This window comes from Ambystoma mexicanum, chromosome 3q (assembly GCF_040938575.1).
Source record: "Ambystoma mexicanum isolate Mex_15411 chromosome 3q, UKY_AmexF1_1, whole genome shotgun sequence".
NCBI classification, from domain to species: domain Eukaryota; kingdom Metazoa; phylum Chordata; class Amphibia; order Caudata; family Ambystomatidae; genus Ambystoma; species Ambystoma mexicanum.
The window spans coordinates 753,037,206-753,056,858 of record NC_090926.1 but is presented as its reverse complement, the minus strand read 5'-3'; the positions used below and the strand labels follow the sequence as shown (position 1 = coordinate 753,056,858).

General features: G+C 47.1%; 1 protein-coding gene across 7 annotated transcripts in view; it reads right to left on the bottom strand.

Moving 5' to 3' along the window:
- Positions 1–19,653, bottom strand: part of FBF1 (Fas binding factor 1) — a 1,089,678-nt gene that overhangs the window by 461,436 nt on the left and 608,589 nt on the right. For all 7 annotated transcript variants that reach the window (XM_069654733.1, XM_069654729.1, XM_069654732.1 and 4 more), the window contains one exon: positions 19,580–19,638. In XM_069654733.1, coding sequence (XP_069510834.1) covers positions 19,580–19,638 — 59 coding nt within the window. The remainder of the gene's footprint in view (positions 1–19,579; positions 19,639–19,653) is intronic.

Here is a 19,653-nt window from a genome sequence, read left to right as displayed (position 1 = left end):
GACCTGCATTTTGGTTATTTAGTGATACACCCCCTTATTGCATTCAAGTGAGCTTCAATAACTACATTATATCAAGTATTTTCAGATTCTGGGGACACCATTGCTGCAGGAAATCTCCCCTGAAATAGTCCAATAGTCCAATATCATCCCCCAGTCTTGCCGAAAAATGTCTCCGTCCCCTTGTATACCATACATAATCCATTCCATGGCTACTATGCCCCATACCTTGTGGAGCCATTCAACAATCGTGGGAGGCGCCTCCTGCTTCCACCAACTTGCAACAACTACCTAAGCCGCTATTAACAGTATCATAAACGTTTGCTTTGGGGTTTTGTTGGACTTTGGAATTCCGGATCAAAGAGAGCGCACATCCACTCCTTCAGGGATTAGGTTGGTGGGCGGGGGATCCTTGCACCATTTTCTGGGTCTGAGTCTAAGAACCTGATTCATGGAATGTTTTCCTATGTGATTGCGCCATTATAAAACACTTCTGTGAATCAGGCCCTTAATGTCCTCCCAGAAAACTTGTAATACCGGGCAGTCCTAACCATATGTGCCTCCAGTCGCCCCTCCTCGGATTGCCCCTCCAACATTCCTGCGTTACCCCATGACACATTAAGTGTAGTCTCTCCTGGGTATAATGCCACTGTACCATCATCTTATACTATGCTTCCCTAATTTGGATGGATCCACTCAATTTTGGGATTTATTCCGAGAGGGTTTCCTAATGGTTTACAGGTATTTCTTCCACAATTGTGATTTGCCATTTCGACATATATGGCCATGTACAGTCAGGGACCTCCCCCTGTAGGATCTTAGAATTTTGACACTAGTTGTTTGTCTCCTGCATGTGGTGTTATGAATTTCTCGAATGGAGTCAAATCTCTCTGCCCTGCCCGTCTTATGTTATGCTGCATCAATCAGTGTCTTAGTTGGTAATATTCCAACCTATCCTTTTCTGACTACCCGAGTTGTTGTTCGTACTCCTCAAAAGATCTAACCTCTCCCACCTCCATCATGTCCCCCACCTTTTTGCACCCCACTGCCTGCCATCTTACAAAGGAACCCTGGCACATTCCCAGGGAAAATTGCGGATTCCCAAACAATGGGGTAAACAGAGATGGATTTGTAGACAGTTGCCCCCGTCTGATCAAGCGGTCCCATACGTGACCTACCACCAGAAGTATCTGACTCAGACCTACATTTCTGGGCCTGTCCTGCCTACACATCCACAGCATCCCTTGTAGGGGAGTCCCTGCTACCGCCTGATCCATTCTCTGCCATGATTTAGATGCATCATTCCAGAAACATTCTCGTATGACTCAAGTGAGCCGCAGCATAGTATTTAGTAAAATTCGGGAGATCAAAGCCCCCTTTTGACCTAGGCACCGTCAGGGTCTCCAATGCTATTATGGGGCTTTTTTTTGCCAAATACATTGAGTTATTAATCTGTTAAGTGCTTTAAAGAATGATAGTGGGACCTTAACCGGAAGCACCTGGAAGACAAAGTAACCTATGAAGTACAACAATTTTTATTGATGGTATCTTCCCTAACCATGAAATTTGCATTGGAGTCCATCTATTTAAATCTATTTCGACCATATACGGGGTGAATTTCATAGAGCTGCTCTAAATAATTAAGGTAGACTTGGTTAGGTACACCCCGAGATTAGCTATTTGTAAGTTGCCAGTTTGAACGGGGACACTCTCTGCAACCCCATCAACAAATTCTTAGTAAGCCCTAAGTTTAACAGCTCCGATTTGGTCATATTAACTTTTAACCCTGCCACTTCTTCTAACTTGGAGAGTTCCTGCAACACTACTGGAATTGAGGTTTCTGGATATGTCAGAGTCATCAACATATCATCTGCAAAAGCAATTATTTTGTGCTCTTCTTCCCCAAAGCGCATCCCATGTACAGCTGGATTTTGTCTCACGGACAGTATAGGAGCGGTTCTAAGTATATTGCATATAGGAATGGGGACAAAGAACAGATCCATGTGTTAAAATCGTGGCAAAAATGGCAGTTTACACAAAGAAATTGCGGCAAAAAGGCTCTGGATTTGCCGCTGCAATCCTTGTAAAGGATGCGGGGGACACCCCTGCAACTCCCAGACCCATTATACCATTTAAGGGGACTGGGGGACACCCCGCAACCCCCGCTTCCGTTAAACGGTATAATGGGGTACATCTTTATCAGGTCAAACCACAGTATTTTTGCTGTGATTTTTCGTAAAGGCAACAATTTTGCCGCAATGTTATTACTGCATACCCAAAGAACACCCTTGTCTCGTCCGCCTTGAGATTTTCACTTTTCGGACAAAAGTTCATAGAAAGTCTCATTGTGGGACTACTGTAGATGGCCTTAACCATCTGTATAAATCTCAGGCCCAACCCCATGTGCTCCAATGCCTCAAATAGGAATAACCATTTTTCAGCATCAAGCGCTATAAATACTGCCAGAACTGGACAACGCTCGACTTTCTCTATCAAATGGGAACCCTCCTAGTGTTATCCCAAGTGTGTCTTCCCTATATAAATCCGGATTGGTCTGTCCCAACTAGATCTGGTAGGAGAGGTGACAATCTAGCAGCCATGACTCTTTTGTGGATTTTAGCGTCCAGATTTAGAAGCGCAATAGGACGATAGGACCCACAGAGCTTTGGATCCTTATTGGGCTTACCATGCACTACAATTTTAGCCTCTGCCATTGAAGGGATCACCATACCTCTCTGACCGAATGAATGGCATGCTAGCTTTGGGCTCAGTTTTGTGCAAAACCTTTGGTAGAAACATGGCAGATAACCATCCGTTCCAGGAGTTATGTTTTGTGGCAAATCTTTAATCACTGCCTCCACTTCCTCGCTAGTAATTTACTCCTCCAAACATTCCCTATCCGATTCCACCAGTTTCCACATTGGGACCTGCCCAAAATACTGTTTTACTGTCTGCTGATCAGGGTTGTCAGACTTATACAGGGACCCATACAATTCCTCAAAGGAGTTCACTATCTTCTCCGTCTCAGTTGCTATCGACCCATCCCGCTTTATTAGGGCCATTATGGTATAAACTGCCTCTGCCCGTCTCAATTGTCTCGCCCGAAGTCTATGTGCCCTATTTGCGTTTATGTAGTAACGCTGCTTAGTGTATAATAGGGATCTTTCCGGCCTACATGCGCATAGTAACTCCAACTGTGCCCTAAGGTCCTTCAACTTTTTATATGCAACCCAGCTCTTTTTCCTTGCAAACAATTGCAAGGTTCGTAGTACCTGGGATTCAAGGTCTAATTCCATCGCCACACGCTGTTTTCATTACTGTAACGCTATAATTTCCCATCCCTTCCTGCGTTGCTTATTGATTCTCATTCTCATTTTCTGCTTAGTACTCCTCTCTCTTGTCTCCCAGCCTTACCACCACTATTTCGTCTGACAGGATCTCTCACTGAAACGACCAGGCCCACAACCCTTTGCGCGGTTCCCACCACTGTATTGTGATTGTTAAGGGTACGTGGTCAGATAATGAAATTGCTCCCAAGTACACATCTTCTACCTCCCACAGGAGAGCTGCAGAGACCCAGATATAATCAATTCATGATAATGGGGGTCATTACGAGGTAGGAGGTAAGGGAAAAACGATGCCGGTAAAGGATTACCGGCATCGCTTACTGCTCCGGGCCATTACAACCCGCCAACCCGCTATTAGCGGCACCGTAAATAACGGGGCCTCTAATAGCGGCATGGGCGCGGACACGCGACACTTCATGCCAGCAATACCGGCATGGCGTAAACAGGAGGACATCACAAGTTTGGGGGACATGCAAATAACGGCCTACTGAAGCCCCGAAAAGTACCTTACCGGCATGGAGTAAATACCGGCATCGCGGACCACCCATAAACGGCCATGTGCAGTGTTCCCAACTGCCACAGGTGCACACAATCAGCGCAGGTGGAGGCAATATAGTCTGGGACAGCACAAAAGGAGCACACCCCACCACTTCCTACATCCAGTCACACACCAAAATGATTCCAATACTACTAGCAATGCTGGGGTTTGAGGATATGATTGCAGTGGAACTCCAGCAACAACACCAACAACAGGCAGCACAGAGGAGACGCAGGAGGAGAAGGAGGGTGAGGCAGGCCCAGCATGCCCCACCAGTGCAGCCAGTGGTACCAAGCAGGCAGCCCCCAATCCCTCGCATCAGAGCCAGTCCATTCAACCTAAACCCTGAGCAGATCCACACCCTGTACCGTCTGGACCGGGACACCATCACCACCGTAGTGGACATGATACATGACGACATTGTCAGCCTCATTGAAATACGCACCGCCATCCCACCTCTACTGAAGGTAGTGTCTGTGCTCCACTTCCTGGCCACAGGCACCTACCAGCACACAGTGGGGCACATGCATGGCATATCACAGCCATTATTCTCACGTTTGCTGAACCAAGTGCTGGATGCCCTCCTGAAGCACACAGGTGACCACATTTTCCTACCACGGACTGCCAGGAGATCTCCAACACCAAAGTTGGATTCCATTCACTGGCCGGCATCCCTAGTTGCATTGGCGCCATCGACTGCACCCATATGGAATTGGTGGTCCCACATGCCATGGAGGCAGTGTACCGCAACCACTCCATCAACGTGCAAATGGTATGTGACTCAAACAAGATCATCACACATTGTTGTGCCCGATTTCCCGGATCAACCCATGATTCAATGGTCTTGCGGAATTCCACGATACCACGCTACATGGAGCGACATGCAGGGCAGAGATCCTGGCTTCTCTGTGAATTGCATGTCAGGCTCATGGCATCGCGATGTGGGTAGGTGATTGGGGGGAGAGATGCATACTTCACCTGGCTGAGAGTACCTGAGAGGATGGACCATGCTCATACCCCAAAGCAGGCCAGACTTCACCTGACACCTGACCCCAAAATGCACGAAGTAAGCTGCCCTACCATGAATATGATGCAGTGTTACAACCATTCCATAGGCATCAACATGTACAATGCACATAATCAGACCGTAGTCCCCACAACACAATAATGCAGCGACAAGCAGTTAGTATGGCTAATGCACAGCACCAAATACCATCATCAAGAAGGACAGTTCTACATTACTGCATACAAAGGAGTCACATGAGGGCAAAATACATGAACACACCCCAACACCAACACAGAGGCCCACCTAAGCAGCATGTCCACATCTGTTGTGCAGAGTGAGATCATCATGAGTCTGCCATCAATGGTGACAGGATGAAAGCATACAACTGACCACACGGCACCCAGATCATGTCAACAACCGCCATGGACTACCACAGTGCATGGGCACTCAAAAGGAATAGGACACCCCTTCACCTACTAGACGATGCCACGCACATCTGTCGATCTGATGAATACACACATTGAAGTAACGTCATGAGGCTGTATTCATGCATGGATATGTGGGTGCCAACAGGAAATAAATGCATGCTATGGTGTCATTGATACAAGTACCATATGATGTGATCACTTACACATAAACATTCTTGCACACATGCAGGTGATGCAGGCTATCCCTTGAAGAGGTGGCTCCTTACCCCAGTCCGGAACCCGCAGAACAGGCACGAAGAGGACTACCCGTGTGGTGATTGAGCAGACATTTGGCCTTTTGAAGGCACGGTTTCGCTGCATCAGCAGGTCTGGTGGGGCACTCCTGTATGGGCATGAGAAGGTGGGCAAGATCGTCATTGGCATGTGTCATGCAACACAATATGTGCATCAGACGGAATGTGCCTCTGTCCCCTGACGCTGAACTGCAACCACCTGACGATGAGGATGAGGAGGGTGGAGATGGGGCTGCACTTCAGGGAGGCAGCGATGCACAGAAGGGACGTGCCATGCATCAGACTTTGATAAACCAATGTTTCTAGCACACATGGATGGGGAGTGTGACATGGAGGTGGGACTCAGGGCACTGGGTGTGTCAGGGACATGGACACTGTAGACTGTTCACCAATAAAGCACACGTACACAATAGCCATACCTGACAATTACACCATCCTCAGAGCAGATAGACCTAACGCGCGAGGAGGTGGTGTAGCCATTATTTTTAGGTCCTCGCTTGATATTAGACTAGCCCCCTCTCCTCCACTTAAATCTTGTGAGCATCTTACAGTCAAACTACAAACTTCCCCCAATAGCACTATTACGCTGCATTTAATCTACAGACCCCCGGGCCCACCTGGCTCATTTGAAGAAGACATCACCTCACTAGCTGCAGAAAGCTCTAAACCATCAGCACAAATGATTATACTTGGAGACTTTAATCTTGGGTTCAATGACCCTCTCGACACACCAGCCATTGCCCTGGCCACGGCATTAGGGGAGCAGGGCCTAAAACAATTCTGTTCCAAACCCACACACTCGAAGGGTAGAATCCTTGACTGGATAACCGCCCTCAACTGCAACATTACCGTGAAAGATCCCACACAGCTCATTTGGACCGATCACTACCTCCTCCCATTTGACATTAATACCAGTAATCTAGTGCACAAAAAACCCATTATTGCACCTGCCTGCTCAACTAGGAAAAAGAGTAACATCACAGCGGAAGCACTAATACCTTTGGTGATCCCGACTCTAAACAGACTTCCAGCTACAACTGACCTGAACCAATTGGTCAAAGTCTACAACGACTCCATGACCAAAGCCATTGACATCATTGCCCCACTGAAAATGCGCAAAGAGAAACCTATGGCGCACCTGAATACATGGTACACCCCGGAGCTCAAAACTCTCCGTCAACAAAAAAGTAAACTTGAAGCACTATGGAAATCAGTGCCTTCAGTAAACAATAAAACTAATCTCGCTAATATCTCCACTCTCTACAAAAAGGAGATTACACGCGCTAAGAAAGAATCTCTCAACACTAGGATCTCCCAGGCAAGCTCTAGCACAAAAGAGCTCTTTAACATCCTAAAAGAACTAGAAAACCCCACTCCTCCCACTGACTCTTGCACCAAGGATAAATCCTGGTGCACAGGGATCCAGAAAGCTCTTGCTAACAAAATGTCAGGGCTCCAAACCAAAATTGACAACAAACGACAACAACTCACTCCTGGTTCTACCTCCAGTTCTACCCCTCTTCCGCCCACCGCCACCAGCTCAGGCTTTACCTTCAAAAAGGTATCTATACCGGAGGTACAGAAAATTATTGCATCTCTGAAACCCTCGAATTGTAAGGGGGATAGCTGCCCCGCACAAATCATAAAAGATGCAGCCAGGGATCTCTCCCCCTTCATTACTAAATTAATAAACCTGTCCTTCTCCAACAACCTGGTCCCCAGTAATCTGAAACAATCCTGGGTCCTACCACTACAAAAAAAAAACACTCTCGACCCGGACATACCCACTAACTATAGACCCATTACCACCGTCACATTCTTACTAAAGATTCTTGATAGAGTGGCCTATCTACAAATCCAGGATTACCTTGAGACTAACCATTTACTAGGAACTCGCCAATCTGGCTTTCGACCACAACATGGGACAGAAACGGCCCTTGTTGACCTCAAGTGCCAGATAGACGAACTCAAAGATAAAGGTAAGGCTGCCATTCTCCTTCTCCTCGACCTTTCCGCTGCCTTTGACCTGGTTGACCACAAAATCCTGTGCAACCACCTGTCATAAGCAGCACACTTCTCCCATTCTGCGGTCACATGGATTCAATCCTTCCTGGATAATAGGACCATGCGGGTCTTCTCACCCCTAGCGGCGGCTGACCCTATTCCCATTACTTGCGGTGTCCCACAAGGTTCCTGTGTTTCACCTACTTTGTATAATATATTTACAAAGCCCTTATTCGACAAACTGGACAATCTGGGTGTCACCTACACGAACTACGCAGATGACACCCAGATACTCCTCACCCTATCCGGTAATTACAACGAGGACGCCAAATGGATCAATGAAGTCTTCTCCATCATTCAGGCATGGATGGCCATACATGGCCTCTGCCTGAATGATGATAAGACCGAACTGCTTCTTGTCGGCTCACCTAATACCATCCGGAAACTCTGCCCCAGCTACACCAGCTTTACCATTGACGGCAACACCTTACCCATTGCCAAGAGTGTAAAAACCCTCGGTTTCTATTTAGACACAAATACCAACCTAGCCAAACAAATTAATATGACTGCCTCAGCCACTGCCTACACTGGTAAATTAATCAGGGCCTGCAGGCCATTGATCTCCCCCAACAACTGCCTCACCTTAGCCAGAGCACTCATTCAATCTAAATTGGACTATTGTAACAGCCTCTATGTAGGCGCCAACAAAACAGTAATCAACAAACTGCAAGTCTTACAAAACAACGCACTCCGTGCCGCCCTAAATATTCCCAGAAGAGAACATATCTCCGCTACAAGAATCGCTTGCAATTGGCTCTCCATCCAACAAAAACTCGACCTAAAAACCTTATGCCTTACATACAAAGCTCTTAACCATCTAGCCCCACCCTATCTCACTAACAAATTTACATTAAGACAGAACACTAGAACCACTAGATCCTCTAACACACTACAACTGACTGTGCCCAAATACTCCCTCAAAAGAGCTGGTGGATCCAGCTTCCCAACTCTGGCCTCACAACTTTGGAACACTGTTCCACTGGATATCAAATCCACACCTACCTTCCATCCCTTCAGAACTAAGGTCATCACTTGGTTACTCAACAAATAACCAACCATGTATCTATGCATTCCTAATGTACAAATGTTTCTTATTATGCACTAACTGTCTTTCTGTTTACTCTGCCTCATTACTACTGTACTATTGTTCCCTACTGATGCCTGTAACTGTGATGCTCTAAACGCACATATACCCCTGGGTCAAGAGCGCTATACAAATAAATAAACAAACAAACAAACAAACAAACAATGTCCGCTCATTCAAATTCTGATTTCACAACAGGTGTATTGAAAAATGTAACATATTAAGTGCAGAAGCCCACCCCCCCACACACCCTCTTCCCTCTCCCCTCTCCCTCTCCCCCCTCAACTTCCCACACACCCTCTCCCCCCTCCTCCTCCCTCTCAACTTCCCCACACACCCTCTCCCCCCTCTGCCTCCCCCCTCAACTTCCCCCACACATGGTGTGCACTTGCATGCACCATTGTTCTTCAGGAGTTTGGATTGCCAGGCTGCACCTACACCCCTTTTCCACTGCCAGCATCGGGTGGACCCCTGTCTGACTTGCGCACATTCCGGACAGACTGACGCAGGGGGCTGGTCTGTCTGGAGCTGCTATTTGAGGAGGTCTCTGGTTGTTGAACCACCTGTGTGGGACGCAGAGCCTCCAATGCCGACACCATTTGGGTGAGGACCTGCCTCACAGCCGCCATTTCACTACATATGTCTTTGCCTTTAGACTCTATGGCAGATTTGAGGGATGCTGTGCATGCCCTCATTTCCTCCCTTGCCTGGCCACATTCCGTTATGTGCTGGGTCAGCAGCCCTGTCAGCTCCTCCTGGCGATGTTATATTGCCCTGATGCCCTCAGGCCTGTCCCGGACACTGGCGGATGTTGTTGGTGCATACGGAATGGTTTGGCCCTCATGCATGCTCCCCATGGGGCTGAAGCTCCCTGGCCAGGATTCCACTGCGGACAGCTCATGGCTGCTGGCATCCTGATTGCTGGGTGGGGAGTGTTGGGGTGACTGTTGGGGGCCAGTACCAGTTGGTGTTCCCGGTGTTGTTGTGTATAGTTCGTCATCAGACACAGTTGCCGTGGCAGCTGTCTCACCAACGGTACTGCTTGCTGTTGAAACTGTGCCTTCAGCCACTGGCTCCAGTGTGGACGTGGCAGGTGGGGGTGCTGTGGTGGTGTCAGTGATGGAGAGTTGTGCTTTCGGATCCCGTGTTGTGTTGGGCTTGCCCATTAGTGCAGGTTGCCCTCTTCCCCTGGATGTTGAGGGACGGTTTGCTGGCGCCATGCCCCTAGACCTCCTGGCTGGTGTCGCAGTGTCCTCCCTGGGGTCCTGGTCTTCACTCTCAGAATTCGTGCCTGTGGGGGACCAAGAGAGGGAGTCCATTAGTGATGGGTCTACATGCATCAGGCATGCATTGTGGTAGGTGCATTTCTATGGAATGGCAGATGATTGGCATTGGGGTAGTGACATATGGGTTGCTTGCCTTTTGGGTGGGTTATGCATAGATGCGTCTGGAATAAAACATATATGGGGTGCATCATGCATGGGGACAAGATGGTGCTGTGCACTGCCTGTAGGCAGTCTTGAAAAAATGTGTCTGGTGGTCCCTGCTTCCCATCATTGCACTGTGACTTCAGGGGGACATCATTGTGTAGTTCTTTACAGTGTTTCATTTGGGACACCTACCTGCGTCAGTCGATGACGGGGCTCCACGCTCCATATCCCCCACTCCTTTGATTGCCTCCATCCCAATGGTGATTGCACAGATCTCCTCCCAGGGTTGCATCTTTATGGGGGAGGCCGCACCACCACCTGTTGCCATCCCCAGGTTACGGTTGGCAGAGATGAGGTTCCGCACGCGTAAGCGCAGGGCGTCCCAGTGCTTCCGGACATCTTTAGCTGAGCGCGGGGTGGTGCCAACGGCACTCACTTTCTGCGCCACCTCCGCCCATATTTCTTTTTTTGCGCTGCACTGCAGGTTGCTGCATGTTAGTGGAGAACACGACATCTGCATTTTCAGCCAGCGTCTCAGCCAGCATGTTCAGCTCCTCTTGTGAGAAGCGCTCCTTGCACAAGCACTCAGCACTTTTTTTAAGGGCCTTGTGCATTCTGAAATGCTGCAGGTATATGCTGGGACAGGTATGGTGGTGATATGCGTCCTGGTTACAGAGGATGGCAATGGATTGTGTTTTTAAAGATGGCCGCCGTGCTCTTTCCCGTTCTTGTGCGACGACGCTACTTCCGGTTCCGCTTTTTAGCGGTCACCGCTAACCGCGGTCACCGCTAATAGTGGGCACCGCTAATGCCGGTGGCATAGATGGCAGTGGAGCAATCTGCACTTTGCGCCATGCCGGTAAGGGCGATTTTTCGCCTTTTAGCGGCAGGGCGGTAAGGTCGTTACCGGCATGGCGCAAAGCTCGTGCCCACGTACTCGTAATGGCCCTCTAATAGCAGCCTTGAAGCAACACGGACACGGTATTTGCTCCATGCCGGTAAGGACCGTTACTTACCGCCCAACTCGTAATGAGGCCCAATGTGTGGTATACATGTGAGAAACAAGTAAATCCACTTTCCTCTCCTTTCTTCGGCCACCAAACATCTTTAAGAGCTAAGTTATCGAAGGCTTCTTTTAAGCTCTTGGCCGATGACTGCTCCCCTGTCCACTCCCCGAGCTTCTATCTCTGTTGGGGTCTAATGCCAAACTGTAGTGACCTGTGAGGACAATCTGCCCCAGCGCAAAACTTTCCAATTTTAATATTACTTCTTGAAGGAAGCTAACCTGACTTACGTTTGGCGCATATATAGTCCCTAAGGTGCCCCACTTGCACCTGTAAGAATTGGAACCTCCCCAGTTTATCTTCAAGTGTTTGTAAGATCTGTGCTTGGAGGGAGCCCCTGAGACCTATTAGCACCCCTGTGGATTCCCCCAAAGCATTTGCTTGAGAAATGTGGGTAAAATGTTGCAAGCGGGGAACCGATCTGTCCAATCTCTTTATGTGGGTCTCACGAAGCATAATGATATCAGCCTGATAGCGTCTTATCAGCCCCTCAACGTTTTTGCGTTTGACAGGTGAATTTAAGCCTTGTACATTGCACAATCGAATTCTAAGCGACATTGGATCCATTATGGCCGTTTCCCTTCCTTGGTATCATCACCAGAAATGTACTGTTGTTTGAGAATGGTCTGCAGGCATGGGTCCCTTCCCCCCTTCCCCTCTCCACTCCCCCGCTCCCCCTTATTCATAAGAACTCCCCTTTGGCCCCCCAAACATCCCAGAACCCAACTCACCCCCTAACGCCCCCTACAACCCAGCACTCTCCCTCCCCTTTCCCGGTCAGGGCCTGAGTTCCCAAGAACCGCCCCAGATACTATCTTCTGGCTTTGGACCTGGCTCAAACCCGGGAACCTCCCCTGGAGGGGTGAACTACAGCCCATAACAGATTCCAAGATCAACCCCAACTGTCTCCCTCCCTCCAGGCCCTTGTCGACCTTAAGACAGTCATGCCCCTCCTTTCCCTCCCCCTCTTCATTGCTCTTCATAGAGCCGTATGGCCAAAGTAGCCCCAATCTGAAGCCCCCTGTAGTGTTATTGATCTTCGGTCCGGCACACCTTCCTTCATTTGGCCTGGGGGCTTTTCAATGTTACGTCTCTGCCACCTCTCCTTCCAGACCATTCCCAGGGTCGATCACCCTCTCCGGGGAAAGCGGATCTAGGCCTTGGCAGCAGCTGCACCTCTTCCTCTTCCATGTTCATTACCGACAGCCCCTCCTCAAAAGTCGTGACTCGCTGCTGCTTTCCTTCCCCATGTAAACAGGGGACCAAACGGGACCATTCACTTATAAGCAATGTTTTTTGCTATTATAAATTTTATCACTGGGTGCATAACCTTCCACTTTTGTAGTGTAATTAACGCCAAGTCCTGGTAAAGATAAATCTGGGTTCCATTGATTGTTACCCACGGTTGGACCCTTGCAGGGCGTAGTATGTCCTCCTTCATTGTGTACGAGGATAGGGCCACCAGGACATCTTGTGGCTTCGCTCCTGGATCCTACCCCTTAGGTACCACCCTATGCACTGAGCCTAGCTTCACATCCTCCAGTTGAATCTCAGTCAAAAGGCTCCCAAAACATTGTTGCATAGTGTCCCTCAGGTCAGCGTCAAGGATTGCCTTGCTCAGACCCTTTACTTGAATGTTCGACCTGCGGGAGCGAATTTCCAAGTCCTCCGCATGCAACTCGAGGTTGTGGGTAGCACTGTCCACCTGTTCTAGAAGATCACTATTTTGTTTAACTTATTCAGACACTTCCAACAAGCCTCTTTCAGTTATGTCCACTCTAGTGGCCAAGTCGGTAAGTTTATTTATTTATTTATTTGAATTTGTATAGCGCACATCTGCCCGGGGGCATCGTGGCGCTGTTACAGTATGCTCACTTGGTACAGGAATACATTGAAATCAGGTATGTAGGTTCACTGAGTTACATTGAGGCAACATATATCAGAAAGATTGAAAGACGACTTAGTTGAACAGAGTGGTTTTCAGCAGTTTGCGTAAGGCAGTGTGGGATTTTTCGTTTCTTAGTGCTGTGGGTAGTGCATTCCAGCAAGTTCTGTCCTAACTTCTTGCAATGAGCTCTGCAGATCTTCCTTCACCTTCACAAATTGGTCTTGAAAGGAGCTCATCATTCTGTCCTCTTTGTTCAGGGCCATGGTCTGTGGTCTCGCCTCTTTGGGTTCCCCCATTGATTGTTATCCAGTAGCTGACTTCTGAACCACCTCCTATTGCTGCCACCAGCAATGCTCCAGTTGATTCCCTTGCGAGCCGGCAGACCCCTTAGGTTTAGTTGGGGTGTTCTTCACCTTGGCCCCTGGCATCTGTAGGGATCTTTCCCACACTCTCTTCCCCTTTATATTGGACCTTTCAATTCCAGCCTGCACCGGACCAGTGTGACCCCCCCACCACTCTTTGAACAAACACCTTCAGATAAGTAGTCCCATTATGATGTAGCAGACACCCCAGCTGCAATATCAAACCTCTCCTTCACTCCCTGGGCCACAGCGTTGTTCCAATCCGGCGTTTCAACTATAGTCACCGGACTTAATCAGCCCAGGCTTGCACGTGCCAGCCAGATGGGGTATTGCATGTCCAGAATTGGAGGGGTGCCCACTAGACCCTTCAGGTGATTACTTTGATGCCCCCCAGGCAGAGACCCACACCCCAAGACCCCTCTCCCCTCCTATACCTCCACAAATTAGTTCCCGTCTTTATTGTCCTTTATTCTGGGAAGGGGGGAGAGAGGGAACCTCTCGGGCAGTATTCTTTTCACTCACTCCCCAGGAGTCTGCACCACTTCCTGAGGTCCCCGGCACTCACCGCTGTTGCAGCCCAAGAAGGCAACACAAATTCATCTTCTCAGGGGGAGCAGGCTGTGCGGCAGGCGCCGCTCTGTTCCGCTGTCCCTCACGTTGGCTCCTCCAAGCGTCCGCTCCGACACAGGTGTCCTGGCCGTGGCCCAGGCTCTCTTCCCTCTGCTAAAAGGCTGTTTGGATGGCTGCTCTGCTCCAGCGACTTCCCCTTCAGTGGCTGCTTCTGATCTCGTGGGAGGAACTCAGGCTCTCTTCCCTCTGCTACAAGGCTGTTTGGATGGCTGCTCTGCTCCAGCGACTTCCCCTTCAGTGGCTGCTTCTGATCTCGTGGGAGGAACTCCCCAGCACAAGGAACTTCACCACTTCGGCCTCAGGTTGCTACGATTTTCCTGCTTCCCGTGGGGGGGGGGGTTCTGCTCCCATGAAATAGCGGGAGATGCTGACAAACGGAATTTTTACTTTGTCGGCCCGTAGGCCTGCTTCTGTGGGCCCGGACAGAGGAATGGGAAACATGTCCTCACACATCGGTGGCCATCTTGGAATCCCCTCAAGGAAGCATATTGAGTGTTCACCCACTAAGTACAGAGAAGAGGAGGCCACTAGGAAGGATGAAGATGGACCAAAGTAAACAGGGTAAGGACTGTAACCTTATGCTGGGGACGACCCAGCCTTTTTGTATGAAAAGAGATGCACTGCAAATGAGAAGCACCAGGTGTGAAGCCAGGAGACGTGTCCATCTACAAACTAGGAGGGATGAAGATGGACCAAAGTAAACAGGGTAAGGACTGTAACCTTATGCTGGGGACGACCCAGCCTTCTTGTATAAAAAGAGATGCACTGCAAATGAGAAGCACCAGGTGTGAAGCCAGGAGACGTGTCCAGCTACAAGCACTACAAACACAGTTAACGAGGAACACACGAGACCTGGTAAGGGAGTGGGGCCAGCTAAGAGCAGCATCCAAAGCGATCTCCCCCGTCCCAGTAGTCAAGCCAAAGCCATGAAAAGGGGAGAGTTTACGGGGAGTAATCTCCCTTGTCTGCATGATCAATACAGACATTCTGTAAATCTGGGGGGGGGGACCTCTGGAGTAATCTCCCTCAACTATATGACTACCAACAAAGTGCCTCAAGTATGAATACCAATAAGAAAGAGCTCCCTTGTCTCAGAGGGGGTGTCAATAGTAAAGCCAGGGTGAGAAGCTACAGTAGTGACCTCTCTTCTCAGAAAGACTGCGATAATAAATACTTAAATATCAAATACATTGAGAGCGATTCCCTTCATCACTGTGAGTGTCGTATAAGAGAAAAAGGCATAAAAAGCAATTGGATTGGCATCCCTGATGTTAAAATCACCACTAAGAGTCAGAAGGTAGAAGACCACATCAGGACTGGTCTTTCCAGTTCCAGTGGCCCTTTGAATCTCAGTGTTTGTTTGAGAGACATTTAGGCTCAAAAAGCGAAGTAACTAAGCCTCCTCAGTGGGAGGGACACCAGGAAAAGAAGGAGTTTAAATTGGAGTTACAAGGGCCCTTGAAAACTATTGTTTGATCTTGAAGAATGTCTACGTTGTACTAGGATAAGGAAGTCATTCTCCTGGCAGTTAAATCAGACACTAAAGCAACAGAATACAGAGTCAAGCCTGAATGGAGATTCAAGACCAGAAGGGTGTTGTTAATGTTGAATTACCACTAGTGTATTAGAGACTGTCATCATGGTTGAAACTTGATAAACCAGGAGAAGGGAGACATTCTCCTGGCCCTTCATTTGAACTTTTTTCTAGTTATTTGATTCATTATTGTGGGGACTATTTCAATATGAGGGAGTCATCCTCCTGACCATTCTTTTTAGTTATGTCTTTCATTTAGTGGTAGGGACAGAAGAGGATGTTTGGGACAGAGGGCAGTTATTTTCGTTGGACATTAATCTGGACAACGAGCACCCAGTTATCTTTACTTTAGGTATGGATTTTCCTTTACAGCCAGGGAAATGTACGTATTGATTTTTTATTAATTAAAATAAAAGTCTATAGCCAAAATGCCATCTTTGTGTCCAACTCCTGCTTCTGACGTACCACAGAATGTGTCCCAATGTTCATTGTTTTTACTTTCACCGCCATGCACACAATTGTGTTATTCTTTCTTCTTCCCATTTTTGGTTGAGAGGTCTTTTCGGGAAGAACATCTCTCAAACTATTTTGGCACTGTGATTTATTTATACCCTTTTGGTCAATTGTTTATTTCAAATTATGTGTTGGTTATTTAGTATTTCTGCTAGAAATGTTGTGTATGTACATTTTCCCCCTCAGTTTTCTTTTGTGTTTTAATGTCTGTGTGAACATTTATTTTTTTACTAAATCACAATATAAATAAATAAAATATTTTGTGACATTGTTAGTGTTATGTTAGTGGTAACATTGGGTTCCTGTATGACAAATGTAACTGTGTTTTAATGTCTCAATTCCTTCTCTTCCTCTACCACTTGTCGTTATATGTACTGTGTCTAACACCAGGTAATATCCCTAAAGTATAATAATAGTGGTGTGTTGCATCTTTAGGACATTTACTGCTTCTATAATACACTAGGTATTTCTATACTGTGTTCTATTGCAAAAGTACTTACTAATCATAAAGTTGTCCATACATGTGTAGCATTATAAATGTGTATATTTTTCAGCATATGAACGTGGTTTATTTTCTATAAGTAAGTGTGTGGACAAACTGTACCTCCCCTTCCTAGACTTAAGACTTGGACCTCTGTCTACTCTTATCATTTTAAGAGATGTTTGGCTTCCCTTTAGGGCTGAGTGCGTTGCCCCACCTTAAGGTTAGTGTTTGTATAGTCATCACCATAGGCCTGTGCAAACAGCGTATTAAAACAAGAGTATGTATTTCAACTGTAGCTAAGGATTTGTGGTAGTGTGTTCAGGTTTTGGATTCAAGTTTGGTTAGGTTTAGTTAATTGTTATTATAGGTATTATACAATTTGAATGCATATCTCTGGTGTAATGGATATGTGCACGTTGCTTTTCTCTTGTATGTTTTACTTTCAAAGTGATAAATAAAGTTAATTTTAAAAAAAAATTAAAAAAAGAGTATGTAGAGATGGATTTTTAAAACCAGCTTGGAGGGAGTTATAAAGGGCTAACCTAGTGTGAGAACACGTTTATTGACACTTAGTCTAGCCAAACCCAATAAATGGTAACATTATCTGAGCAGTAAGGAAGACTTCAGGAGCTATGTGGGTGGATGTATACACAGTTGACCACAGAGAGACAATGCAGTATTAGAGTCCACAAAACAGGACACAATTATCCGAAGTAGCTAGGCGTTAAAACACTAGGCAGGTATAACTTGAGAAAAAATATATCCAACAACACACTTATAGACACAGTTGGTAATCTCAAAGTGAAATGACTTACACTTTACACTAACACACAGTAAAAGCAGTAAATAAATTACACTGTAGCAAGTATAGTGAAAAGGACATTGTATTAAAACATAAACCTATTACCTTGCCACATAAGGCAGACAACTGACTTTAGCAGTCCTTCCCTATCAGATAAGTCAGCCTAATGCCTCAACAGAGTCAAATTTCCAGGTTAAGTACCTGAGAGAGGGTTAGAAAATATAAAAAATTCCTTTGACAAAGCTAACAGGTTGATAACAGATGTACTTTAAGAAAACCTTTGTATTTAACAGATAAGTAACCATTTTAGGGATATACTCCCAAGCCCTACCATGGGGGGGGGGGGGCTGAGGGTTATATTTGACTAGAACTCAGCTCATCACAGCCAGGCAAGAGAGTGTTTAGAGAGTGGACCTTGCACCCATACAATCCTTGGGGTGGGCATGAGGCATGAAAACAAGTGCACTCACACACCTTTCTCTGACTTTCCAAATGACCAACCCTGGGGTACTTCTGCTGTTGGTCCCAAAGGTGGATGCTCAGGGATGACAGTTGCAGTGGGTGAAGAAGCTGTATGGATTGGGTCCCATTTTGGAGAGGTTTTGATCTCCAGTTCTTGGATGGCTCGTATAGACTCACAGCTGGACAGGCCACAGACCTTAGGACAGCAGAAACAGAAGGTTATACAATATTGAGACCTTCAGAACACAGCAGAGGCAGGGAAGTGGTGAAGCAGCCTTCATCAGGGGTCAGCAGGTGAGATTTGTAGTGGTGGTAAACAGCCTCCAGAGAAATCCCTCTTCAACCAGGAGAGCAGCAGAATAGACCATCTTAGACCACAACTCCATGGCCTTCTGAGGCCTGGTGCCACAGAGAGGCCTCTTCTTCGAATGGGCATCTCATAGAATGCCCGTGGGCCCTTCCAACATCTTCCAACAGCAAGCTTCTGGTGCAGGACTTGTTCTAAGCCGGATCACAGGCAGTACATTATCTTATATGGTGTTTCCTGAGCTCAGAGGGCAGAAAGGCGGTCAATAAGCAAAAGGGCCATAGGGCAGGCCATAGGGCAGGCCATTTTGAGTACATGGTGCTCAAAATGGCATTATGCAGTAAAACAAATTTGGTGCACAGTACAGCACTGGAAAAATAACTAAAACAAGGTTCACTGCTCACGCAAGCCTGTCCTAGGCACATAAAAAAAAGGTCAAGGAAGTTACAAAAAACACAAAAAACAAAGGAAAAAGAGATACAAAGCACACCTGCAGCACTCCACTGTAAAGTGGTATGTGCTACATAAAAAACACAAGGAATCACGAAAGGGGAAACAGCCTCCTTGCACTAGTAGTCCAATGGGCTGACCAGTCTCCCCAAAATAAACTAAAGCAAAGTGAAGTTAAAAAAGGATTTATCTTCAAAGTCAGGTTAAAGAACATGCCTGGCAAATAGGGTGGGGGTCAACGAAAGGAAAAGTTGCAAAAAGAAAAATCTTTCTCAACAGTATACATGTTTTAGCTGAGGTTTTTTGTAGTGGGATGGCGGAAACAGCATACCAAATTGCGCAGCCTCTAGGCATGATCAAGTTCCATAAGTCATCGAAAAAAGTGGATTCCAAATAAAAAGGGCCTTGAGTAAAGCCTTGACAGCTGTTTCCCAAAGGTTGGCAAAGTAGAAACAATGTGACCATCACGAGAGAGAGCATTCCAAATTGTATCTGAAGTGTGGAACTTCAAGAAAACAGGATTCCGCTGAGCGCAGAGACCTCTCCAGACAGTAGAGGTGACGTCTGGCAGCAGGAGAAGGGGATGAGCAAATGGCAGATGATGAACGCAATTAAACACAAGACAGTAGATTTGAAAAATAATTCTACTTTGGAGTATCAAGCAGTGGTGTGTTTAAGATGGAGTTGGGTTTCCCCTGACTGAAAAAAAGAACTGCTGTGTCATGAACACACAGCATCTGAATCTGGTGTGCAGGGAGGGCTGGAGAGGGTACACGCCTGGTTAGAGTCCAGTTGATAATAAAAGGTTCTCATTACACCTGAGCCACCATTACCCCAGTCATTGATGGACTCAAACTACCACTTTCCCACACCTCGTCATTCACAAGACCACTTACCTGGCTGAACTCAGTCGGTCTTGCAATCGCTGTTTGCCACTGTGAGCCCTGGGAGGAAGCTGTAACAGACAATA